Source organism: Cheilinus undulatus, linkage group 14 (assembly GCF_018320785.1).
Source record: "Cheilinus undulatus linkage group 14, ASM1832078v1, whole genome shotgun sequence".
NCBI lineage: Eukaryota > Metazoa > Chordata > Actinopteri > Labriformes > Labridae > Cheilinus > Cheilinus undulatus.
The window spans coordinates 39471591-39496909 of NC_054878.1; the positions used below are offsets into that span (position 1 = coordinate 39471591).

Genomic DNA, 25319 nt, shown 5'->3' on the forward strand with positions numbered 1-25319 from the left:
GAAGTACAGTACAGTGTATTCCAAGAATTTGCAAATGGGCCAATCAAATTTGGACAACAGCCCACATTTGGCCCTCGGGCCTTCATTGGACACCCCTGCCATACAGTATTCTGGTTCTCAGACACATAGGAGAACAGACAACTTTCTCAAAATGCCAACAACACAGGTTTTTCCCCTCAAATTGATTAAAAAAAAAAAGAAAATGACACCAAAGAATGCTTGTGTTAACCCTTTCCTGCTTCATCGCCCCGACCGTAGTTAGAACGCACAGGGGAGACTTAGTGGTCTGCTCCAGGGCCGAAGCTATCCTTAGCTCCGGGGCTAACTCCCTTCACCTAATATTGAACAGCAGCAGAGGTAAGCAGACACAGGGAATCCGGCTGTATCTTGAGGAAGTTGGGGTCTTTATTATCGGCCACAGCGAGCTCAGAACAGTACATAAGCAGCACTTTAATTTCTCCGGTGTAAACAAAGTCACTCTCTGACATGACTGAACTCAGACCCGACTGTGTACACAACTACCGCACCTTCTGCTACCGCTCTCTCTCTCTCTCTCTCACACTCTTGCTCGCCCCACCCACACATACGCACACAGTCATTCACAGACAGACATACGCTACTAGTATGAGACTTGGTTACTTTAAAATCCCTAAATACTATCTACAGGATACTGAGGTTAGAGCAAAATTTAAAAAAAAAAAAAAAAGAGCAACCCTCTCTGTAATAACCATTCCGTCTTAATGAATCACCAAAGGTTTTGACAAAGCATCAGTGCTTACCTGTCTAATTACAATGGCGATTTATTGGTATCAACATTAGTTTTACAGTTAGAGCAGCCTGTATGCCTGACAGGCGAAACTGAGGGCATAAAGTTGTACTATTCTGAAGAAAACGGCGACTGGATAATAAAGCCCTCAGGAGTTTGACTGAAAATGTTATCTCCCTTCATTAACCGAGGGCACATCTGGACCATGTATAGGCATTTAACCTGCAATTCCTACTAACTAACTTCACCAAAACAACCATATCCTTGCCGCCCAAATCTTTCCGGTAAACGAGGAAGTGAGGAGAGGCGGAAAGAAAATAAAGTGTCAAGGACCCGGAATCGCCTCAAGTCACTTCAAAGCGGAAACCACTCCCCAACTTTGTAAGTTTATGACATTTTTTTAATCAAAATAGTCATTCATTTAAACTGCATCCTAAAAATACTTGAACAAAGACACGCATATTAGCAAATTCTTTACAACTGTAACGTTTTTGACGTTACGGAACTGTTTTTTCCCCTTTTTTCCTACTTTTACAGTAGCGTCATCATACGGAGCCCGGGAGGTGACATGAACATGAGCATGTTATTTTTTTTTAAACGTGTGCGCGTTTTAGTATATCGCACGGATAATTTATTGTGTCGCACGCGCGTTAACAAAGAGCAGATCACAAGAACATCTCTAATTTCCACTCTGACAAATCTCCACCAGAGAATGTCGAGTGTTAAACTTCCCCCTCCTCCCCTCTATTCTCCTAAAAACTTAATGGTGGAAATATCTTGATATGTGTGAAATAAAGCCCTGAAATTGATGAAATTATCAATTAAATAATAGATGACTTACATTTGGTGCATGAAGCTCACATTTGGAAAACAGCTGATACTTGGTAAACAACTGTTGGCTGTTTAATATTAGAAGCAAAAAAAAAAAAAAAAAGAAATCACTAATCAGTTGAATTTTGGCTCCTAAGTTATCAGTTACAGACTTTTATCCTTCTGCCTCTGTTTATCACTGCCTCAGTGAACTAAAATTTCAGAGTTTCTGTCATCTTTTATATCCGTTAATTATCGATATACAGCAAATCTGATGTATACAAACGTGTCAAAGGTTTAATAACATTAAAATCAAAGCCCATCTGCAGAGGTTTTATCATTTAGGTCACCCTCAACTCAAACAAACAATATAAAGGGTTGGGGTTAATCAAACCAAGGTTATAATAGTTTTGTATTTTTCATTACTTTTTATTCTTATTTCGTTTTCACTTTCTGTGTTAGTTTAGTTAAGTTTTTAATTAAGAAAAATGCTTAGTTTTAATTTAGTTTAGTTTTTATTAGTTTTATTATTTTAGTTTTTTACAGATAGACGTCAGGGCTGAGTGAGCGTCATACATTTTTAAAAACATATTAAAACAGGCTACTCTTCACTTATCATTTTATTTACTCATGGTGATGTTTTAATACAACTCCAGACATCAAACTACCACTGTGTGAAGTCTTAACTAATCAGATCAGGCAATTTTACACTCCCCAGACTTGTGTGTAGGTGCCAGTCAGTATGGTTGTGTCAAAGACTAAAACTAAGGATATTTTGTCTCCATTTTTACTCTATTTTGGTTTTGTAAGTGCACTATACAGTTTAAGTTAGTTTTTGTTTTTTGGGTCAAGCTTAGTTTTGATTTAGTTTCAGTTAACTAAAATGATTTTTGAATTTTAGTTATTTAGTTAGTTATAGTTAACTATAACAACCTTGAATCAAACTATATTTAGACATACTGAACACCCTGGCTCACATGACAGAGACTCACAGCTGGAACACACACACAAACAGCACAAACGTGCTGATCCTCCACGAACAGAGAGGAACTTTTAAGCAGAAGGAGAAAGTTTAGATCAGTTCATATCCTCCAACATTCAAAAACATTTCCCATCAACAGATGGAAGCCTTCAGTCTACATTACCAACACAGCGCGTGTGTCAGCATATGTGTGTGTCGAATTTGTGTGTCATAGTTCTACAGCATGAAAGCCCTAAATGCTGCACAAAACGCACAAACATCTGTTTGAGGCCAGTCACTTTACAGTTATTTTGGGGGAAATTTTAGTCTTCTATGTTCCAAACGGCATAAACACTGGCGCTAACAGACGAGCACGGTCGGAGTGTGACACTGATAAGGTCAACCCGCCATTGTAGCTAATTAGGGTGACTGCTCGGCTACAGCTCAAATCTTTACACCTGGCTAGTTGATGGATGTAAATGTCAAGCCCAGCTGACTGGCAGAGTGATTTTATCATTATTGTTATTTTTTTGTTAGTCAAATGTATTGTAAGCGGTTACTTAAATGTATATGGCTACATGCTGGCCCCTCTCTCTGCTCTCTGTCTCTCTCCCTCTGCGTATTCGAGAAAATGAGCCCTTAACCCCACCCCTTTTGTTTTCTCACATCTGATTGGTTAAGTCATAGAGTGAAAAAAATGCACCAACCAGAGGTTGCATTAACCAAATATTCTCCATCATTGATGGATTTTTTTGAAGGATGATAGAGAATTTTGAAGGCTGTCCATCATTTCATTGAAGGACTGGAATGATGGTGATGATGATGACCCTGCATTTCAGCGCACACACACAGACAGATGCATAGACCTTTTCCATTTTGCACACATGGACTATCAAGGAGGTTATTTAATCTATTAAAAATCTTGTAGCCAGTGGGCTAGCTCACTTACCTCAACATCGTAGATTAATGAAAGCGCGTCAGTATCCGTGCTGACAGCACTGAGAGGCTTCTGCAGCCTGCACGTGTCTCAGTACACAGGTAGACATGCAAAGGCCTTTGCACAATGAGCCTGTTTCATGTTGTTCTAATCATGTCTGCACACTGATGCCGAAATTGTCGTTTATTTCCCTTTTTTTTGTAACAGGTTCGATTTTATGTGAAATTTCGTATGTGTCCAAGGCGACCGATGATTAATAACAGTTCCCACTGTGTTCATCTTTATCTCAGTGCCATTAAAATGCAGAACCTCAAATATAGTTTTCTTAATATAAGTTTAGAAATGGTGCTTCATTAAATAAAAACTACTACTAATAAAATAAGGATTAATGGAGGATTATCACATTCTTTTAAATTAGAAAGGGGGTGTAGACAGGGCTGTCCTTTCTCTCCACTCTTATTTGCCATCTTTATAGAGCCTCTCGGTCAGTGGATAAGACAGAATGGGAAGATAAAAGAGATCCGATTAGCTCATGGAGAACATAAAATCCCATGTACGCAGATGACATCTTGATATACCTGGGACGCCCATCCACTTTTCTTCAAGAATTGCTCTCAACCCTGCGGGAATATGGATTATTTTCAGGATATAAACTTAATACCCATAAATCCCAAATTTTGACATTTAATTATTCCCCTAGCCAATCAATTAGAGAAGATCTCTGAGTCAATTGGGAATTAAAGTCAATTAGGTATCTAGGTGTGAATATTGCAAAGGCCCTAAACATGACTGTATCAGAGAATTATGACCCCTTATTTTCTAAAATTAAATCTGATTTGACCAGATGGGACCTAGTGCCATTCTTAGGATTAGGACAGAGGGTGGAAGTAATAAAAATGAACGTGCTTCCCAGATTACTATATCTATTCCAAAACATACCTGCAGAACTTTCTAATGGAAAATTTCAAGAATTAGACAAATTAATATCACGATTCATTTGGCAGGGGAAGAGACCAAGAATCCGTTACAAGACTCTTCAATTAGCAAAAGACAAAGGAGGCCTCTCCCTACCAAACATCAAAAATTACTACCGAGCAGCATGATAAAAATTTTGGTGGAAAGAGATAGAATTTCAAATATCCAGTGATATCCCATTACAAGCGATCATAGGGGACAGTGGGCTGGTTGATCGCCTCAAAGACATTAATCCGTGGAAAAAGATACCTATTAGCATCTTGCACAGTGTAATTAGTGAAAACAAAGCTAAGGAACCATACTGGAGCTTGAGATGGATAGATATGACTCAGATTTTTTTTACCAGATGGAATGGACGCAGGATTTAAACACTGGGCTGACAAAGGGTTAACAAAACACAGTGACCTATATGAGGGGGGCACCCTACGTCAATTCCAGGATCTTAAAAATTGCTTTGGTTTAACTAATCAGGATTTTTATAGATTTTTGCAAATCAGGCATTATGTAGAGAAAACTATGAATAGAGAAGAGTGGCAACTAACCCATTCGGGTATACTGAAGATTTTTCTACTTGGTTATAGGTCAGACTCAGGCCGTGGAAACATATCAAAGATATACAAGGTGTTACAAGAGTATGAAAGGGATGACACTATTTATATAAGGAGAAATGGGAGAAAGAGAGTAACGTAACACTGCAGCTGGAGACGTGTGAAAAAATAATTTTACAACAATGGAAAAGTACATCATCTCCTTCCTGGAGAGAATTTGGGTGGAAAAATTAGGTTAGGTTTTTTAGAGTTCCAGCTCAAAGGATCTCTCAAAGAGGAAGCACATCTTGTTGGAGATCCTGAGGCAATAATAAGGCAACTCATTTCCACGTTTTCTGGGACTGCCCGGCCATTTCAAAATATTGGGAAGAAACCAAGGTGACTATAGAAAAGATCATGAGAGTAGTGATCCCCTCAGGGTTTGAGGCCTTATATCTGGGGTTAAGACCAGATACTGTGAAGGGGTTTGAGAATAAATGTATGTATAACATTCTTCTACTCGCTTGTAAGAAAGCAATTACAAGGAGATGGCTGACAAAAGATCCTCCTTCAGTCAAGGACTGGATTAAAGTGGTCCAAGATATTTATGAAATGGAGAAGCTAACATTCATTCTTAGGCTCAAAAAAGATCATTTTGAGAGTTTATGGAATATCTGGATAAATTACATGGCAACTTCTAGACAAAATACTGGGTGAAATGATTTAAACTTCCTTGTTTTTGACTCCACTCATCTGGTTCAATTTTTTTTTCCATAGTTTTTTCCCCTTTTTTTTCTGTTTTGTTTCAGTATACAATTCTCGCTAGTAATTTTACATGTATGCACAAAATGTTTTCATTTCTTCTGGTACTATTATCAGTATCTATGTTGTTTGATGCTTTTGTTACTTTCACCCTATTATAAGAGACAGAGGACATACAGGGGGAGGTGAACATGGTACAGACAAACTAATTCTTATAGCTGAGGTTGTTTAATATTTGCTGCCATGTCCATCTTTTATCTTTTACATTTATTATATTTTTATTTGTTATAGCTTACACTTAATGCATCATTTCTCATTTTCCTGGTAGTTCTGGTGTACCATGACTGTGATAACTGTAAATGATAAAAACGATTTTCTTTCATTCTTTTATTTATTTAATTATCCACTATTATGACTTTTAGATTAAAAAAACATATATATGTATGTATTTTCTCTAATTTTGTTTTCCCATATTATCTGGATTTTTATTTAGACATGATGATATGTACACAAAAGTGCAACATGTATATCCTGTTCTTTCGATAAATAAAAAGTTTAATAAAAAAAAACTAATAAAATCATATTGAATTATATCATATTACAGATATTAAAGAGGAAATTATAATGATGGATTGTAAAATGAAATGACGGAATTTTTACGACCCTTTCCGTCAAAATGACAAATAACAAAAAAGTCCAGCGCAACCTCTGGCACCAACACACTCAACAACTCTGCCACAGCCCTTGAGAATGTTGAGGAGAAAATTCCATGGCTTTATTCTGTGCTCTGTTGTGCTGCAACAAACACGTCAAAACCTCTCCTCTGCACAAGACAAGTTGTCGGTGTGGCTGTCTGCTCAGGTTTTAACAAGAATTGTGGTCCAGTTCGGAGTAAACTGCAGTGGTCCTACAGCAACATTGCAAGTTAACAGCTAACGCGAGACAATACAGGACAAGCCCACCGCCATGATTGGAAAGCCATGCCAGGAGTAGAGCGAGGATGGTTTTTTGGTCACAGACAGCTTTCAGTGTTGTCCTCTGCACTTGTTTTGATTTAGACATGTGTTGTTCAGACAACAGTGCCACTGCTCAGTCCCAGTTAATGACTGCACTAGCAGGCTTTTTATCTCACAACAACTAACCCTTTCCCCATGTACTCTTGCTGAAGCAGGATGGCAGAAGAGTGACATTTTCTGTCAATGGAAAGATATCCGTGTTGCTCTCAGCGCTGACTGTAATGATGAAATGCTGGACATTAATGACTAAAGTGCTGCTCTGGCTAAGGCCAAGCTAACCGCTCCGCTAGCAGGCCTTGTATACAAGTATTCACAGTGACCCCCCCCCCCAAAACTATCATGTAGTCATGCCGATCAAGTTAGCAGAAAAGTGAAAACATCTTTCCTAACATGAAAAGCTTATAGGGTTGTTTTTATTCTTTATTTCATACAGAAACGTGGTCCAGTTCTGGTAAAACAGACACAATGCTAATGCTAAATCTGAGGTATGTGGAGCAGTGGAGGCAGCCATTATGGACAGGAATCAGTACAAGCAAACGCAACTCTGTATGGTAGGGCTCTGAAAGTAGCATCACTCAGTCAGTCAGACACAGACAGAGCCATCTGTGGGGCTGACCTCAGCGGTCAACCAAAAAGTGACCAGTTCTGAAGTTTAATTCATCTCCTCATTTGTCTTTCCTTCTGTTTTAGCCTGGACTGCTGGTGACCTGCTCCTAATGAGAGAACCTATCCTGTCCTGCAACCATGAGTGACAACGCTGAAATAGGTAACAGTTCTTCTGTGTAGGCAGCCTGAGAGGCAAACATGAGTGGAAATGGTTTTGGTTGGCTTGTATGACAGCAAAGAAAGACTTGGTGTTCAAATGAACATTTCTGTCTAGCCTTTGGGACTTTGAGCTCAGCTAGTTTGTTTCCAAAATACTTACCCTGAAAATGTCAGCTACCTGACAACCACATCCAAATTTTTTTGCAAACACTTTAGCTCTCAAGATTATGAACAAGAGTGAGTAAGAGAAGAAAAGCAAGAAAATCCTAGCACTTTTAATCAGGACAGATATAAATTGCAACTGCAGATATTCCACTTTAACTTTATAAGATTATTTTGTCGTGTTATTGATAAGCACCCATACTACTAGATGTTTTAACCTGGAATTCAAGTTACCTGTTTTAATGATAAACATGATAAAAACATTTCTGTATGGTTACAATACTATTCAAATTTGAATTAGGAGGGTTTGTTTACTGAGAGGAACTGACCAAAAGGTCCACAGTTCAACTGAGGGAGTAAAGAAAACATTTCAGGGCTCTCTCTTCTCTCCCATGTACACCATTGGACCTTCTAGTCAAAGGATGGGCAACTTTGGTTACCAAGAAGGCCATATTATTTTATTGTCAGTGCCAAAGGGCCAAATTATTACAGACTGTTGATTTTTTCTCAATTCAACCCCTGTGATTACTAATAATTCAGTTAAAGAAAGAAATGTTACTTTCAAGAATGTATATTATAGATTTGATTTCCTAAAGATATGCATTAAATATGAACAGTTCATATTTAAATCCACACTTACAGAAACATTAAAACCATCATGGGGAAGGTTCAAATTATAACATTTTCTGCCCTACACATGGCTCGTGTTATGGCTAGATGGTATAAGCCACACAAGGAAGGGAACTCCACACAGTAGGTTTTGCAGCAAATATTACATTTATTTTAGAAAGATACACAGACCAGACATGATGGGTGTTGGAGGTTTTCAGTCCCTGGGAAGAGAGAGGGAAACAACTGAGGAAAATCTTATGCCTTTCAATACAGGTGTAGCAATCATCAATGGCTCTGCCTCCAAACTGCAGGGATAGATAACCCGAACTGACCACCACCAGATGGAGCCATTCCCTGAAACAAAAGATAGAGGCAGCAGTACCAAGCAAACATTGCACATGAGAGATGTGTTGTAAATATCAATCTGCGCTCGGGAAAGAGCATCTGCCAGAACATTTCTGAACCTGAACTTCAAAGTACTGAAGGGCCCAAATAACTGCCAGTGTCTCCTTCTCCACAATTGAATAGTTTAACCGGTGACACTTAAACTTACGGGAGAAGTAGCAGACTGGATGATCAATGGCCCCCTCCCCCTCTTGTAGCAACACAGCTCCTGCACCGACCCCACTTGCATCCACCTGAATCTTAAATGGTTTTTTGAAGTTTGGAGCTGCAAGCACAGCAGAACAACAGAGCAGGTTTTTCACAGTAACAAATGATTCTTAATAATACATTTTATTTATAAAGCACTTTTCAAGAACTCAAAGACACTGTACAAAAGTTAAAAGACATTGCATGCCAAAGAAATCAAAAGACACTATAACAGCTTGTTACGTTTCCCGTAACTAGGGGACAAGCGGAATTAACAATTGATTTGTAGAAAGGAGGCAGGAAACACTCAAAAATAAGGAAAAATTTATTTACCAAAAATAAGTTAATTAACAAAAAGAGCTTCCTAAGAAAACTGAAGCTAATCAACCTAGTATATAAGTTAAAGAAAAGAAAAGAAAGTCTTTCTTGAACGAGGTCAGTCATATAAGGCTCAGCTTCACTCCTGCAGGCCTGCACGCTTTCAGCTTTAGAGACAGTCTGCAGCTTTCCCCTCTCCTTTGTAACCTCCTCTGCTGCAGGTCTGACTGCTGATCTGATGCAGGTGAGGAACAAACCTGCAGCAGAGGAAAGAGAGAAAGGAGAGAGGAGCAGAGGAGAGAGAAGGCAAGAGGAGGAGGGGGAAAGAGAAAAGGAGAGAGAAGTGGGGGAACAAAACAACAAGAAAAACAAAACACACACTACCCATAACACAGCTAAACAGACAACACACAAAAGACAAGACACAAGAATCAAACATTAAGAGCCAGTTTAAAAAGGTGGGTTTTGAGCAGGGATTTGAATATGGAAGAGTTTTACAGTCTTGGAAATGTTTAGGATATGTTTCTTGACATTGAGGAGACCACTCAAAGGCAGCTTTTTTATTTGAAAGGTTGGTCAGTGGGGCTACCACAGTAGAAAAGTTCTGACAAAATCCCTTGTAATACCCCACTAAACCCAAAAACCTCTCCAACTCCTCCTTTGTCTTTGGCACAGGGTAGTTATCAATAGCTTCAACTTTTGCTCTCACAGGTTGCACTTCTCTTTGGCCAACAACTTTGCCAAGATAAGTCACCCCAGCTTTAGCAAATTCACATTCTGACAAGTTTTCTGTCAGGTTAGCCTCCACCAAGTGACCAAACAGGGCCTTGATACGCTGAACATGATCATCCCAAGAGTCACTGTACACCACAACATCATCCAAATATGCAATGCACCCTGAAAGTCCGTGCAAAACCTTGTTCATTAACCTCTGGAGCATGGCCGGGGCATTCCATAACCCAAATGGCATGATGTTATATGAAAACAATCCCTTCAGTGTGACGGAAGTACAGATTTCTTTTGCTCTGGGGATTAATGGTACCTGCCAGTAGCCCTTCAGGAGATCAAGCTTTGTGACAAACTTTGCACTGCCAACCTCATCAACACAGTCTTCAATATGTGGCAATGGGTAATAATCTGGCTTAGAAACAGCATTTACCTTCCTAAAGTCTGTACAAAATCCATCTGTACAATCATACTTTGGAACAAGTAGGCAAGGTGAGGCCCAGTTCAACGCTGCTGGTTTTGCTATACCATTTTCAATAATGTACTCAAGCTCCTTTTCCATACTCTGTCCCTTCTCATCAGGAACCAAATAAAAACGTTGCTTAATTGGTTTGGCGCCACCAACATTTATATTATGCTCCACAAGATTGGAACATGATGGAGTGTCTGAAAATAAGGAAAGATGGGAATTAATCAGCTGTATGAGATCAGTCTTTTGTACATCTGACAAATCCCTCAAAAGAGACTGTAAGTTGCTCACATAAGCTGAGTTGTTAAGTTTTCCAGCAATACTCTGCTCTGATGGAACCAAAAATCTTCAGACGGAACAGTGACAGGTTTTGCTAAAACACATGCAGCCTTAGTTTAAGAACTACTCATAGACTCAACACCGATCCCCTTCTTTGCCTCAACAGCTGACCATCTGTCATAATACGGCTTAAGAAGGTTAACATGACACCTCTGGACTTTCTTCCTCCTATCTGGGGTATGGATGAGATAATCAGACTCAGACATACAACTCTTAACTGTGTATGGCCCATGAAAGTGAGCCTGAAAGGGAGAGCCCACCGTAGGCAACAATACAAGAACTTGATCCCCTGGTTTAAAACTTTGAGCTTTAGCTCTACGGTCAAAAAGGTCCTTCATTTTGTCCTGAGCCATACCAAGTTTTCTTTGAGCAGTGGCATAGACATTGTATAAATGACAACGAAAGTCATTCACAAAAGTAAAAATATTTTCAGGAGGGTCAACAGTCTTCCAGTGATCACTCAACACTGCCAAGGGACTATGTACAGTGTGCCAAAAAAATAACTCATTGGGAGAAAAGCCTATGCTCTCCTGACAAACCTCCCAGACTGCAAGCAAGAGCCAGGGAAGACCTTCTTCCCAGTACTGTGAAAGCTCAGTGCAATAAGATCGTAACATTGACTTCAGTCTGGTGAAACCATTCCAGAGCCCCCTGAGACTCTGGATGGTATGCGCTTGACACACTGTGTTTTACCTGAAGCTGCTTCAACACCTGTGCAAAAGTGCGATACATAAAGTTACTCCCTTGATCTGTTTGTATCACTTTGGAATACCAAAAGTAGACATAAAGCTAGTGAGGGCTTTCAGAACCAGCTTCACTTTAACTGAGCGTGGAGGAAAAGCAGCAGCTGTACCTAGTACACTTACACATCACCAGCAAGTAACTGCTACCACATTTACTCTTAGGCAGCGGACCAACACAGTCCACAAGCAAATACTCGAATGGATTTTCAGTAACTGCAATTGGGCATAAAAGGAGCTGGTTTGATCTTCTGGTTGGGCTTCACGGTCATTTGACATGTATGACAAGTTTTACAATATGTTGAGACATCACGCTTAAACCGAGGCCAGAGAAAATGACTCAAGACACGGTCATAAGTCTTCTTAACTCCTAAGTGACCAGCAACTCCATTATGTGCAACACCCAACACCACTCCTCTAAACTTGGAAGGCACCACAACTTGAATAACTTTCACTTTTTCATTGACAACAACACAAGTCCACTTCCTGCACAACACCCCTTCATGCTTGTATTTCATCACACTCTGTATGCGTCTGACTGACTGACTGAGTGACTCTACTTTCAGAGCCTTTCTACACAGAGTTACGCTATGGGCCAGGTTTCATCGGGGGGTCTGCCTCCACTGCGGTAAATACCTCAGATATAGCTTTAGCACTGCATTCATTTTACTCAAACGAGACCCTGTTTGTGTATGAAATAAAGAACAAAAACAACCCTAAAAGATTTTCATCTTATGAAAGGTGTTTTTACTCTTCTGCCGACCTGCTTCGGCACGACTATGTGATAGTTATGGGGAAAGGGTTGACTAGTCTAGTCCATGCAGTCTATGCAGGCCCTAGTATGTACGGCTCTGAAAGTAGAGTCACTCAGTCAGACACATACAGAGCCATGTGTACAGCTGACCTCAGCAGGCAGCCAATTATTAAAGCCATGAAGTGTTGACTTATTGTGGACCAAAATGCAAACTTGAAACCTTTTCTCTCTTTTGTAATGTCGTTGTTAAAACATGCTACTGTATTTAGCTTCATAAATAAGGATAAGAAAGTTAAGGTGCACCACTTCTCTTGCATTTTCAAATGTTGGCGTGAGTAAATATAAATTGCATAAGCAGTAATAAAATGTAGAACCACTGGATCTGTTCATCTTTCACGACTTATCAACTTTTATGACTTTGATTTATTAATACAGAAAATGAGAATGAGGTAAAATTATTTTACCCAGCCTAGCTGACGTGTTGCACACTCGTCTACTAAGTTATTTCTGTCTTTTTTCAGGTTAAAGCTGAGTTTTTCTTTCTGAATGAGTTGCCATCGTATTTGACACATTCAGTTGTTAAACTGGATTTTCACTTTAGCTTGTCAATGCACTGAAAAATCTGTAAAATAACTAAAGAGACTTCAGTCTTATTCTCAGGTGACATTTTGCACATTTTTATAAACTTGAAAACAATATGAAATTCTTTGAGAATTATTGTACCTCAATTTATTTTCTACGGTTATATTTTCACAGCTACTCTGAATGATCCCCTCGCAGACCTCCTAACGAATTACATCATAAGAGAAACTCATCCTGTAATACAGAGTATATTTGACAACGACCTCAAGGAGCTGGAAGAATTACTCAAGGTCAACAACATCAATGGAACGTACCCATTCGCCCAGTTAAACGATTTAATAACACCACTGATCGCTGCTGTTGTATACCAGAAGGAGGACATTTGTATGTACCTTCTGCAGAAGGGTGCGAAACCAGATGTTTCTTCCTGAAAAGGCTTCGTACCTTTGCATTATGTCTCTCTATACAATGCACCACTGCTTTTTGTGGAGAAACTTCTTGAAGCAAATGCTAATCCAAATGGGACTACAGATTATCACTGGTTCTCACCACTGAAACAGGCTGTTGAGAACAACAGGGAAGATGTTGTGAAAACACTCATTTCTGCTGGTGCTCTGGTAGAAGAATTACCCTATTCTTCCCCTAACGACAACAAACGACTATATCAGATAGTTCATAACAGTGCATCTGAAGGGGGGAAAATCTGTTACTTCCTGGATTTGGACCGTGCTGTGCGATACAATCAACCTGAAGAGGTGTTCAAAACCTATGGCAGTAACATGCTGCTGGAGCATCCTCAGACCTCTGTGACCATTATTGAAACCCTATTTTCAATAACTGGGCATGATGCAGAAAAGTTCCGCCAAGGCTGTATCAAATGGCTCAAAGACACTGACAGTGTAGACACCTACATCTCAAGTGCGATCAGTCGCTTTCCAAATGTTATGAAGAACCGTGTGCATCAGGTTATTAAGAGTTTGTCTACAGTTTTGTGCACTGTTGAAGAAGTGCAAAGTAAGCAAGGCTGTGCGCTGATTCCACAACTCCTGGAACAGCTTGGCACAGATACCAGACATCATCCTTATTATTATGATGATGATGATGATGATGATGCTGATTATGTGATTATGAAAACACTTTATGTGATAACACAGAAAACAAAAGGCAACAATGGCTGGGATGCAGACTTTATTGAGAAGTTATGCAGAACAGTCGCCCCTTTTGTTGATGAGAAATACTCCTCTGACATGAGATTGATCACATATGCCATATTCGGAAACTTGCTCTTTGTGGAAAATGCTGTAAACTTCATGACATCTGCAGGGATAACTTCAGTGCCTGATGACATCCTGACATCTGCAGACATGGGAATGCTGAGAGATCTTAAAGACGTGATCAGACGTCTGAAAAATCATCTGAGCAAATCAAACTCAGCAGCAGCTGAGCCTCTTCACAGCAACACCACTGCAACAACAGTGAAACACAGATGGCATCCAATCAGCAAGAGATGGCAAGAAAAATTAGAGAAGCTCATGAGTGCTGATGAAAGCAGAGTAACCAGAATAGGAAGCATGATTTTTGTGGATGAAGATGAATTCAGGATAGCAGCGGGAAGCAATGGCACTGAAGTCTTCTTGGGGCTGAGAGACGAAGGCACTGAGGTCGCCATCAAGAGAATGTTGAAACGCAGCTATAAGGAGCTGAAGAATGAGGAAGGATTTCTACGACTCCCAGAGCTGGATCATCCATCTATCGTACGATATGTTGACTTTGCTGAGGATAAGACCTTTGGATACCTTGGTCTTCAGCTTTGTGAGTACACCCTGGAAGAATACATCAACTCCAATAAAGATGGAGGTCTGCCGAAGGAGAAACTTGTCCATGAGTTCCTTGAGAGTTTAAGGGTGCTTCATTGTCAGAACCCTCCAATTCTCCATCGGGATCTCAAACCACAAAATGTTTTGATTGGTGAGACAACTTGAAGGTATACTCTAAAGATGATGAATTATATCACGTAGTGGTCTATAATATCCACATTTCTAACAAGTTTCCTCTTGATTTTTCCTCAGATGTTACTGGGAGGGCAAGATTAGCCGATTTTGGCATCAGTCGACGGTTGCCCAAAGGCCAAACGACTTATCACACAGGGGCCGCTGGAACAGAGTGCTGGAAGGCCAAGGAGACCTTAGTAGAAGATGCTGATGTACCATACAAGTCCAGCACTGATATACAGGTATGTTTTTGATGTTGTTTGTTTTGTTTCAATACTTCATTGATGGCTTCATGAAAAATTCCTTCCTTGATTGTGTTTGTTCACTCTGAAGGTGGCAGGGATGCTGATCTATTACATCCTGTCCGGGGGTCACCATCCTTTTGGAGACAAAGCTTGGGAATGTGAGAACAACATTGTTCAGGGGAGGTACAAGCTGGACCATGTTGAAGATGTGGTGGCAAAGGATCTCATTGAGATGATGATCAATGAAGAGCCAAGGAAGAGACCAAAAGTCTGGGAATGCTTGAGTCATCCTTTCTTTTGGGAGCAGCAGAGGTAAGAACAAAATTCTGGTGAATCAATAGATTTATTTGAGTCCTTGTATTTTTTTTTTTTTTTATCTGATAGTATCTTCAGTTGTTTGGCTAGTCTACAATACTGGTTGAGAGTAACTAAGATAGTTTTATTTACTGGTTAAAATGGCATCTAAAAAAGCACTGACAGTATTTTCCTCAGTTGTAATGGCAACAAGTATGGCAGCTATGGACTCTTTTTCTTCTGGCTGTGCCACATGGCCAGATCACATCTTGTAAAACAGTTAGATGTTCCTTCATCTGTGATTTCTTTCTGTGTTTGGGATTTAGTCATTGGAATTTTGCATTCCAAAAAAAGCAAAAAAAGCTCTAAATGCAAAATTCAGTTTTTGATGAGAAACTCATCAAGATTTGTATTTGGTAGATTATTTTTTTGTTGTAACAATGCTTGTTTGCAATAAATCTCTGACTGTTGGAAAGTTTGTTTATTTCCCTTTTAAATGGTGCACGAACATGCATTTGTGGGATGAGCAGCAGAGCTGAGTATGTGGATTACACCCTTGAAAAATTTGCCAGATCTTCTCTGCCAATGCCAAACAGCTTGTTCTGACTCTTGTTTTAAGCTTCTTGTACCCCCGGGTGCTGACAATTATCCTAATTGGCACCCTGATTGTTAGCACCTGTGAGCATTGGCCCTACTACAGTGGATGGTAAGTGTTTGGTCCATGAATCAGCATGCCACCTTTTGACTGTTCTGGATAGGGCCGGTAAACATGTGGAGGAACGTCATGTTCAAGGATGAGTCCAGATTCTGCCTTTGGCAGTTAGATTGTAGGGTCAAAGTGTGGACAGCGAACGCTGATTGCTGCACTGATAGAGTACCATCTTTTGGTGTGAGGCAGCATCTCCCTCACTGGAAAAACAAGGCTTGTCATCATTGGAGGCAATCTCAATGCAGAGAGAAATCTCTCATATCTCTGGGACTGAGCTCGATCCTCAGACATGACAGAGCGGGGTTTATCAGAGACTACCTCCAGAGATTGGGAGTGGAGTGGTCTCGACCCCATTGTGGGATCAGCTTTGGTGTACTGTTCATGTCAGAGTGACCAACACAACCATGCTGGCTGACTTGCGGCAAATGCTTGAAGAATGGGATGCCATCCCTCAGCAGTGTGTGACCAGGCTGTTGACCTGCATGAAGAGGAGGAGCCAGGCTGTTGTGGCTGTGTATGGTTGTTCCACACGCAACTGAGGCTCCTTTTTATTAAATGAATAAAAGTTAAATTGCCAATGTCTTGTTTCTTCAGACTTCAATCATGCATTCCATCAAACAAGATTCAATGGCAGATCCATCATTAATTTACAACTCTTTCATCCAGGAGAGAAAACTATCTGATTGAGATGGGAGACATGGATGAAGTCAAACAGTACAACAGTGCAGATCCAGAACTGATTTCTTTAATGGAAAAATGTTCAGGAAATGGATCCATCAAAGGATGGAAAACTCAGGTAAGTGCGGCATAACATTTTCCCCAGTTTATATCCCCACTCCCATTTTTCTTTTAATTCTATTGTAAGAACATACAGGAAAACAACACACCAAGCAATGCGAGTTTCAGTTTACAGATGTAACTGTAGCTCACGTTTTATGTTTTAGTTTTCTCCAGAGTTGCTCCTAAAAGTGGACAGTAAGAAGAAACCCTACGCTGAAAACACCCTGGGACTGCTGCGCTTCATTCGAAACCTCTTTGTGCACCAGTGAGTTTGACTGATGTAAAAATGTGGGTTTTTTTTTGATGTGGTAATATTTTATCATCTCTCATTTTACTTCAACATTGACCCACACCTCATCAAATATGCATACACCAAATGCTCCAAAAATATATCGTACAACAAGTTTTTCTATTCAGAGCTGCTGAAGTCTTCATCTATGGGAAGGAAAAAAACACTCCTACATTTAATTTATTACAGCCCATTATCATATTTGTCATGAGTTTTGCTTAAATTTGCCAAATAGATTGCTTATGTTGTCCTTAACTGTTACAGATATTTTATAAATATGGATTTATTTCTCTTTTTATTCTCAGCAAAGAGGAGGCTGCTGAAGTTGATGTCCTGTCATTATTTCCTGGTCTGTTTGGAGGAGTCTATGGTTTTGCAAGAAGCTGTGGCTGGAATTCAAGGCCGTCCCTGAAGAGAATACTTGAAATAGAAGAGTTTCCAAGAGACAGCATTGCCACCAGAGGGGCTACCTCATCCACAAACCCTGATGAACATGTCAGCCACCTGTTTAAGAAACCCAGACATTCACCAAGCTAACAGAAGAGTGACTCCAGGCTCACATGGATCCATTCAGAGGGGTCTTGACTCAGATGTAAGTGAGGTCCACTGATACTGAGTGGATTTAAATGAAATGTTAGCAATCAAACCTGCTGCTGCAAAGACAGCATTCCACCCTGCATGATTGTATTTTTTAAGTATACTGTTGTAAAGTGCCATATTTTGATGAATGTGGCTGACTTAAAGTCATTTGACAAATCACTCAGGTCAAATATGTGAGGGTGCTCTGTTAGCTGTTATAAATGTGTATCACTATGATGGGTTGCTTTAACATGCATTTTATGTAGTTTTATAAAACAAAACTCTGAGCTCTGGAGGGCTGGATCTTGCGAAATGGCTGTTAGTTTGTACATATTAAATTGCATCACACGAGCAGAAATAAAGTGGTAATATTAATCTATCAAATCAATCTATCGTGGTGATTTTTTCCCAACTTTGCATTCCAACTATCACTGAAGAAAAAAAGCTTGTCCAAAGCATATCCAGCTAAAGCAGTGATTAAAAAGGGAAAAACTATTTAATTTTACAGTATACACAATTGTCTTTTTTGAATTATTTTGTAATTTTTCCACATATTTACCATATGAATGTAAAACACTTGCATAATGTTCAACACATTGTGTCAGTTGTACCATAAATGCCCCCATGTTAGAGTTTTTCTATAGGAATATATGGCTGTCCATGAAATGTAAAGCTTATCTGTGCATTTACACACAAGGACAAAAATGTCTGTACTCTTCTGCTAAAGAAAGAAAAAACACAATAGTCACTGAAATAACTTGTAACTGACAAATTAATTTTAAAAAATTAAAATGTACTGAAAATCAACTATTGAAAATCAAACATTTCTTTTGAATTATGGTTTAACAGAATCATCTTGAACAAGACTAGTGTGGCAAAGTAACAATAATAGATTTTATCAATATAAACCAGACAACACCATCTAGGGACTTTCACCTAAGGAAATGTACCACGTTTGAAACATAATAAAAAGGGAAGCCGGCAGTCTGTCATAGGGAGTGTTTCAGGAGTTAACTAACCCAACACTCATGAACAACACAGCAACCAGGTGCAGACTATTGTGTCCCAGTGCGCTTACCACTACAAAAAAAGGTGCAGGGAGCCACCCAGAGCGCCTAGCCTCCACCACTAGCCAAGTAGAGCATCGTTAGTGTGAGCATTTTACTAAGAAGTCAAGAATGTGAAGCATGTTGGTCGGTTTCTGTCTAAACAGAGAAGAATTTTTTATTAAATTACAGCCTCTGGTTTTGTGTTTGTGTCATTCTTAGAGAGAGAGGCTTCAGAGAATTGAAGCATGAGTAACAATACAATACAGTAAAAGACAAGAGAGTATGGTACCCATAAAAATAAAAAGACCAAGGTCATTGCCTTGAGTCTTCAAAACTGAAGATGGATTTTGATCCTCCATAAAGAGAAAACACTTGTCTATTTTGATGCCATCTTCTTGTCCCATTTCTCCTCATTGTGCAAAAAGTTCACCAGCTCCAGCTTCAACTTTGCCTCAGGTCAGCATTAAAAATCACATTTTATTTCCTGAGTTCCTTCACAGTCATCTCAATTTGATGAACCATTCATTCAAAAGTCACCAAGTCCTCGATGCTCCATGGTATCTTCTTACAGGCCTGAGCCACACAAGTCTCTGACAGCAGGCCGAAACACACGGCCAGCAACGAGAGACGCCTGCTGCTGTTCAGGATCACTGCAGAGGAGGGAGAGAAAAGGATGAGAAAGTTAGGAAGAACAAATCTTTTTCCATGATTTATTTTGCTGTCATATCAGCTAAAGTACATCTGAAAAATCTGATATCAAAACCTCCTTGCATGCATGCACTAGACTCTTGAAAATTCTATAATTTTTCAAGGTCAGGATGCAATCAGCTCATTTTTCACACCAGCTTTATCCAGACTTCCCCCTGCTGGCCTCTTATGGCATCATTATGTATGATTGCTTAGTATCATGCCAATGTGCAAATTCAGCAGGCAAAATCTCCTGCTGTGGGAGGCATGTGTGAAAAGGTAAGTCAGGAAAATGCCAGTGAATACTGTCCTGAACGTAGATTTTGAGAGAGCATGCATGAAAAAGGCTGTAGAGAGTTTGCACATCCATGTGAGAACTTCAGTTTGTAAGCCAACAGAGAAACTTCCTGATAGTTCAGTGGAAAAACAAATGCAACCTTTATTTCAAGAGCTGACAGTAAAAAGATCTATTCAAGGACCAACAAGTGAAAGGACTGAGCTCTCTACTTCACTGCACTTGTGATCAGATTACAGACACTGTCATTTGTCCCTCATTAAAATGACGTACGAAAACTAGCCTAAAAGATTTGCTCAACCCTCAGAAACACTTGTCTGTGACTGTTAACTACACTGCGTTCCACATTATTACGCAAATGATATTTTTCTCAGATTTTCCTAAATATAATGCAAATGACAGAATATTTTCAAGTCATCAGCCATTAGAGCATAATTCAAATGTTTTGGAACAAACTTCATAATGACAAAAATTATTTAAAAAAAAATAAAAACCTCAAAATGCACTGTTCCACATTATTAAGCACAACAGCTTTTTAAAACATTTTATAGGTTGTAAAGAACTGGAAATGGTCATTTGTAGAAATTGCAGCATCAGGGGGTCATATTTACTGAAATCAAAGCTATTTCAATCAAAAACATCTCAACAGGACAAGTACCATGTTAACATAGGAACCCTTCTTTGATATCACCTTCACTATTCTTGCATCCATTGAACTTGTGAGTTTTTGGAGAGTTTCTGCTAGAATTTTTTTTTGCAGGATGTCAGAATATCCTCCCAGAGCTGCTGTTTTGATGTGAACTGCCTCCCACCCTCATAGATCTTTAGCTTGAGGATGCTCCAAAGGTTCTCAATAGGGTTGAGGTCAGGGGAGGATGGGGGCCACACCATGAGTTTCTCTCCTTTTATGCTCATAGCAGCCAATGACACAGAGCTATTCTTTGCAGCATGAGATGGTGCATTGTCATGCTTGAAGAAAATTTTGCTACAGAAGGCACTGCTCTTCTTTTTGTACCATGGAAGAAAGTGGTCAGTCAGAAACTCTATATACTTTGCCGAGGTCATTTTCACACCTTCAGGGACCCTAAAGGGGCCTATCAGCTCTCTCCTCATGATTCCGGCCCAAACATGACTCCGCCCCCTCCTTGTTGACGTCCCGGCCTCATTGGGACATGGTGGCCATCCACCAACCATCCACTACTCCTCCATCTGGACCATCCAGGGTTGCACGGCACTCATCAGTCAACAAGACTGTTTGAAAATGAGTCTTCATGTATTTCTGGGCCCACTGCAACCGTTTCTGCTTGTGAGCATTGGTTAGGGGTGGCTGAATAGTAGGTTTATACATGACTGCAAGCCTCTGGAGGATCCTACACCTTGAGGTTGGTGGGACTCCAGAGGCACCAGCAGCTTCAAATACTTGTTTGCTGCTTTGTAATGGCATTTTAGCATCTGCTCTCTTAATCTGATGTATTTGTCCATCAGAAACCTTCCTCATTATGTCTTTATCTGCACAAACCCGTCTGTGCTCTGAATCAGCCACAAATTTCTTCACAGTACGATGATCATGCTTAATTTTTCCTGAAATATCAAATGTTTTCATTCCTTGTCCAAGGCATTACACTATTTGACACTTTTCAGCAGCAGAGAGATCCTTTTTCTTTCCCATATTGCTGAAACCTGTGGCCTGCTTAATAATGTGGAACATGTGGAAAAGTGCATTTTGAGGTTTTTATTTTTTTAAAAATTATAGTTATCATTATGAAGTTTGTTCAAAAAAATTTGAATTATACTCTAACTGTTGATGACTTGAAACATATTATGACTGTCATTTGCATTGATATTTAGAAAATCAGAGAAAAACGTTGTTTGCATAATAACCTGGAACTCGGTGTATGAAGGAGTTTTAAAAGTTTCATAACGAATTAAAGCTGTTACAAAGTCCACAATACCAACAAAAACTTGTGTTTAATATGCTGAACTGTTGTACAATAGTTCTTACCTTTATTGAAAAATAATCACATGTCCTCAGAACTCAAGGTTAATTTGCTGTTGTCATTAATGTATTAAAATTCACTCAATACTAGACAGGGTGGAGATTAAAGCCATGTGCTGAAGAGAGAATGTCAGTCTTTTAACAGGCTATCATTTTAGTGGAGCCTTTAACACTCTGGGTTTTTTACAGTATACCCAATTGTCTCATACCCTAGTAAATCAAAAACATATTTGTAGCATTATAATACTACATTAAGATAAGGTGAAATGTTTTATTTTCATTATGCGGGTAAATCATCATCCTCCCTACCTCTGATAGCCTGTGAGTTTGACGTGAGCACAAACAGCTTGATGAGGCCGAGGCAGAGCGGTGAGTAGTCGTGCTCCCAGATCACAGCGGGGATGAGGAGGACTTTCCCATAGCAGGAGAGCAGCAAAGCTCGGAGGAGGAGGCTCATCTCCATGGTCCCACCCTGCAGACGACCCACCACCAGCCAGAGGAACCACAACACGCCGCAGCAGAACGCCGACAGCTCTACACAACCAACAGCAAAAACATGTAAAAGCAAAGTTCTTTTTATTAACTGCAAATAAAATCTGAGCCCAAAGCAGGCTGGATAATGGTGAGAATTAAGCATTAATCAGGTAGTTACACCTGTGATACCATTAGGACTCAGACAGCCCAAAATCATATTATTCCCATATAGTTGTGCTAAAAGGATGAGCGAACGGTCAAGAAAAAATAACTTCTACATCAGCCTATCTAATTAGGGAAAAAAATCTAAATCAAAACTAGATTAACCGGCCAGATAGGCCAATAATAATGCAGTAAAGCAGTGGCAAAGATGCTGAAACAAACATGATAATAAACTAAGTAATTATGCAACTGATGAGTTAATTTAAACACATGGTAGATAAATTTAACACTATTTATGTTAAAATGTCTTTATTTCTTCTGGCATGTGAAATGTGTTAATTTGCTAGCATTCTCTACTTTTCTGTCATAACTGTTAAATAAAAGTTAAATATCTGGGATTTGATGGTTTTTTGGTAAAACTGTTATTCAAATCCATCACTTTAGGTTGTTTATTTTGTTTAGAACAATCATTATCTTTAATAAAACATGTAAGCACTGCTTTCAATCTTAAACCTCAATTAATAAATACATTTAAAGCTATTTTATACTACATTGTTTTATTTTACTACCTTAACATTTGATTCTTAAGCTCGACAGTTACAGTAACAATAAGAGGGGTCATTTATGCAGCTTTGAAGTAAAATTTGAAGCTGACAAAAATGGTCATTCTATTGTGTTAAAAAAAAAGACAAAAAATACCCTACTTCTTAAAAAGTTGGGATATAAAACCCTGAAACTCACTATTTTATTGAAAAAACCCCCCACATAGAATGCAAAAGAAATTGAAACTGACAAATTTCATTTATTGGGGTAAATTACATGATTGTTTTGGACACGATGGTGGCAACATTTTTCAAAAAAAATTGAGACAGTGGAAACAAAAGACTGGAACACTCGTGGAAAGGAAAAAGCTTTTTTTAAAATTATATCAATGCCATCAAATTAACAATGGATATATTATTTTTAAAAAAGTTAAAAATCTTTGGCCAAACATCTGATATGGTTATCTGTGCTCTTTTCCAGTTAATTATAGGGTTACAATGTCTTCACAACACTGATTAACATTTTCTGTTTTGCTCAAAATTGGGGCTGGGCAATAAAAAACATTTTAATATAAATAAAAAACATTTTATCACAAAAAAAGAATTTGCAGCCATAGTGTTGCCTATCAAAAATTGTGTTTGTTATAATATAGAATTATTTATTGCTTGTTTTTTGAAAACTACATATAAAGAGTTACTGCAACATTGGGGGGAAGAATTACAATTAGATTATATTCCTAAATTGTTCAGCTCTGCTCACATTTTACAGAATGTCCCATTTTATTTGGAAATGAGGTTGTATTAATCATGACTCAGTCCCACATTCAGCTGTTTAATGTGAGGGAGACATCTAAGAATACTGACGACGTCTCTTGTAGTCAGATGGCTCCTTAATTCTAAAATTGTACCCTATGGTGGTGGTACATGCAGGCACCATCAGTCCAGTGGTTTTAGTGTATGTTAGAGTTTGTTTCCTTCTTACCGAGGGCAGCCAGCCCAAACATACTGTAGAAGTCCCACTCCTTGGTGTACCTGATGATGTCAGCAGGGTCACTGCTCTGCTCGGAGCCATGAAGCAGAGACCATCGGAGGTACGCCTCACACAGCAGGCAGAAAACACAAAGCTTCCAGTGAATCTGCACAGGTGGAAGGAAACATTACCAAACAGGCACGAGGAAGAAAGCAACTCATTTGATCCTGTGGCTCGTTATAAAGGAGCAACACAGCTGAGCTTAGAGAGGATGTTTTGATAGTTTATGAGGTTATGAAGAGGTCCTAAAGTGATTTATTTTTCAGTACATATTTGAGAGGAAGCTGAAATAGTAGATAACTTACATTCAAGCTTGTGTTGAACAAAATGTGTCTGAAAGCCTGTGCCTTGCACAATATGGCATCAATGAGGATGATAACTGGGTCATATTCAATGTACTTATCCACTGGTTTCTGGCATGACTTCTGTGAATAAAAACACACAGTCAACTTTAAACAGGTAATAAAGTGATAACTTGAAAGAAATACGATGATGCAAATAAATTCTAGGAATGCCGTAGTTAAAAACATTCGCCTATAATGTAGTCACTGTTACAGTAAAGGAGCAGGGTTTCATTAAATAAACAGATTGGTGTTTTGGTTTGACGTGCGACCGTGTCAATTGGTGTCTTTGATACAAATGCGTCTGTTACTGTCGTGGCTACAGCCGGTGGACACAGATTGGAAATGTCTACCCTCTTGTTAAGTTTTTAACTGAAGAAAAGAATCCAATGGGTATATTTAGACAGTGTGAAGCATAAACCATTTGTTAAATCAAAACATTTATAAGAACGGTGGAAGATAGATCATGCTAGCTAGCATCTTTAGCATGAACAATCACCACAACAATAATCCAAGGTTACGCACACATATTGTAATCTTCAAGATTCCGTTACTGTAATCCCTGTGTAACTCCGAGGCTTTTTCGTTACATTCAATACATCTAAATTCATCTTTCCCCATCACTCAGCCTGTGGCGTGTTCCAACAGGCTAACATTTCAAACAACCACAGTGGAAGTAAAACGATTCTGCAGAGTCCCGCCTTCAAAATAAAAGTCCATACTTTGATTTTCCTTGCTGTTTCTAGAATTACGCCTATATGTTGTTGTGAGTGATGCATCCACATGAAGTATTTTCTTTTTCCAGCGTGTGCCTATATTTGTAGGTATCTTAAAGCAGTGTAACTTTGTCGCACTAAATAAACAAATAAAAAATAATAAAAAGGATACGCCTGCATTTTCACAGTATGTTTAAAATCAATTAGACACAGGATATATGTTTTGTAATTCCATCTGATTTTATGTGCATTTCACATTTTTTTGATTGGTTTCTTTTAAAAGGAACGTTTGAGAATTTAGATTCCAATGTGCTTTTTTTATGCCCTT

The 25319-nt window shown here is 39.1% G+C and overlaps 2 protein-coding genes across 3 annotated transcripts; one reads left to right on the top strand and one right to left on the bottom strand.

The window, feature by feature from the left end:
* Positions 1–870: 870 nt before the first annotated feature.
* Positions 871–18083, top strand: LOC121521622 (serine/threonine-protein kinase/endoribonuclease IRE2-like). Its single transcript, XM_041805742.1, has 8 exons — positions 871–1147; positions 7445–7520; positions 12987–14780; positions 14882–15045; positions 15137–15360; positions 16718–16847; positions 16996–17096; positions 17426–18083. Exons 3-8 carry the CDS (start codon positions 13592–13594, stop codon positions 17655–17657), a joined length of 2040 nt encoding a protein of 679 aa, XP_041661676.1. The 5' UTR covers positions 871–1147; positions 7445–7520; positions 12987–13591; the 3' UTR covers positions 17658–18083.
* An 810-nt stretch (positions 18084–18893) lies between these two features.
* Positions 18894–24938, bottom strand: arv1 (ARV1 homolog, fatty acid homeostasis modulator). 2 transcript variants are annotated; one of them, XM_041805743.1, is made up of 5 exons: positions 24801–24938; positions 24240–24359; positions 23887–24040; positions 22036–22260; positions 18894–19398 (listed from the first exon to the last, which is right to left on the bottom strand). In XM_041805743.1, the coding sequence occupies exons 1-5, from the start codon at positions 24894–24896 to the stop codon at positions 19271–19273; spliced, it is 723 nt and encodes a 240-aa protein (XP_041661677.1). In that variant the 5' UTR covers positions 24897–24938; the 3' UTR covers positions 18894–19270. The 2 variants fall into 2 exon arrangements, with proteins under 2 accessions (XP_041661677.1, XP_041661678.1); XM_041805744.1 differs by having other exon boundaries at positions 24240–24356; positions 24801–24937.
* Positions 24939–25319: the final 381 nt, after the last annotated feature.

Bases quoted from the DNA above. Each gene is read 5' to 3' on its own strand.
- LOC121521622 (XM_041805742.1), top strand. From the start codon at position 13,592: ATGCTGCTGGAGCATCCTCAGACCTCTGTGACCATTATTGAAACCCTA. The intron at 14,781-14,881 runs GTGAGACAACTT...ATTTTTCCTCAG, and splicing joins ACCACAAAATGTTTTGATTG to ATGTTACTGGGAGGGCAAGA. The intron at 15,046-15,136 runs GTATGTTTTTGA...TTCACTCTGAAG, and splicing joins AGTCCAGCACTGATATACAG to GTGGCAGGGATGCTGATCTA.
- arv1 (XM_041805743.1), bottom strand. From the start codon at position 24,896: ATGGGGAAAGATGAATTTAGATGTATTGAATGTAACGAAAAAGCCTCG. The intron at 24,360-24,800 runs GTGCGTAACCTT...TTTTATTCACAG, and splicing joins TCTTGAAGATTACAATATGT to AAGTCATGCCAGAAACCAGT. The intron at 22,261-23,886 runs GTAAGAAGGAAA...TTGGTTGTGTAG, and splicing joins GTTTGGGCTGGCTGCCCTCG to AGCTGTCGGCGTTCTGCTGC.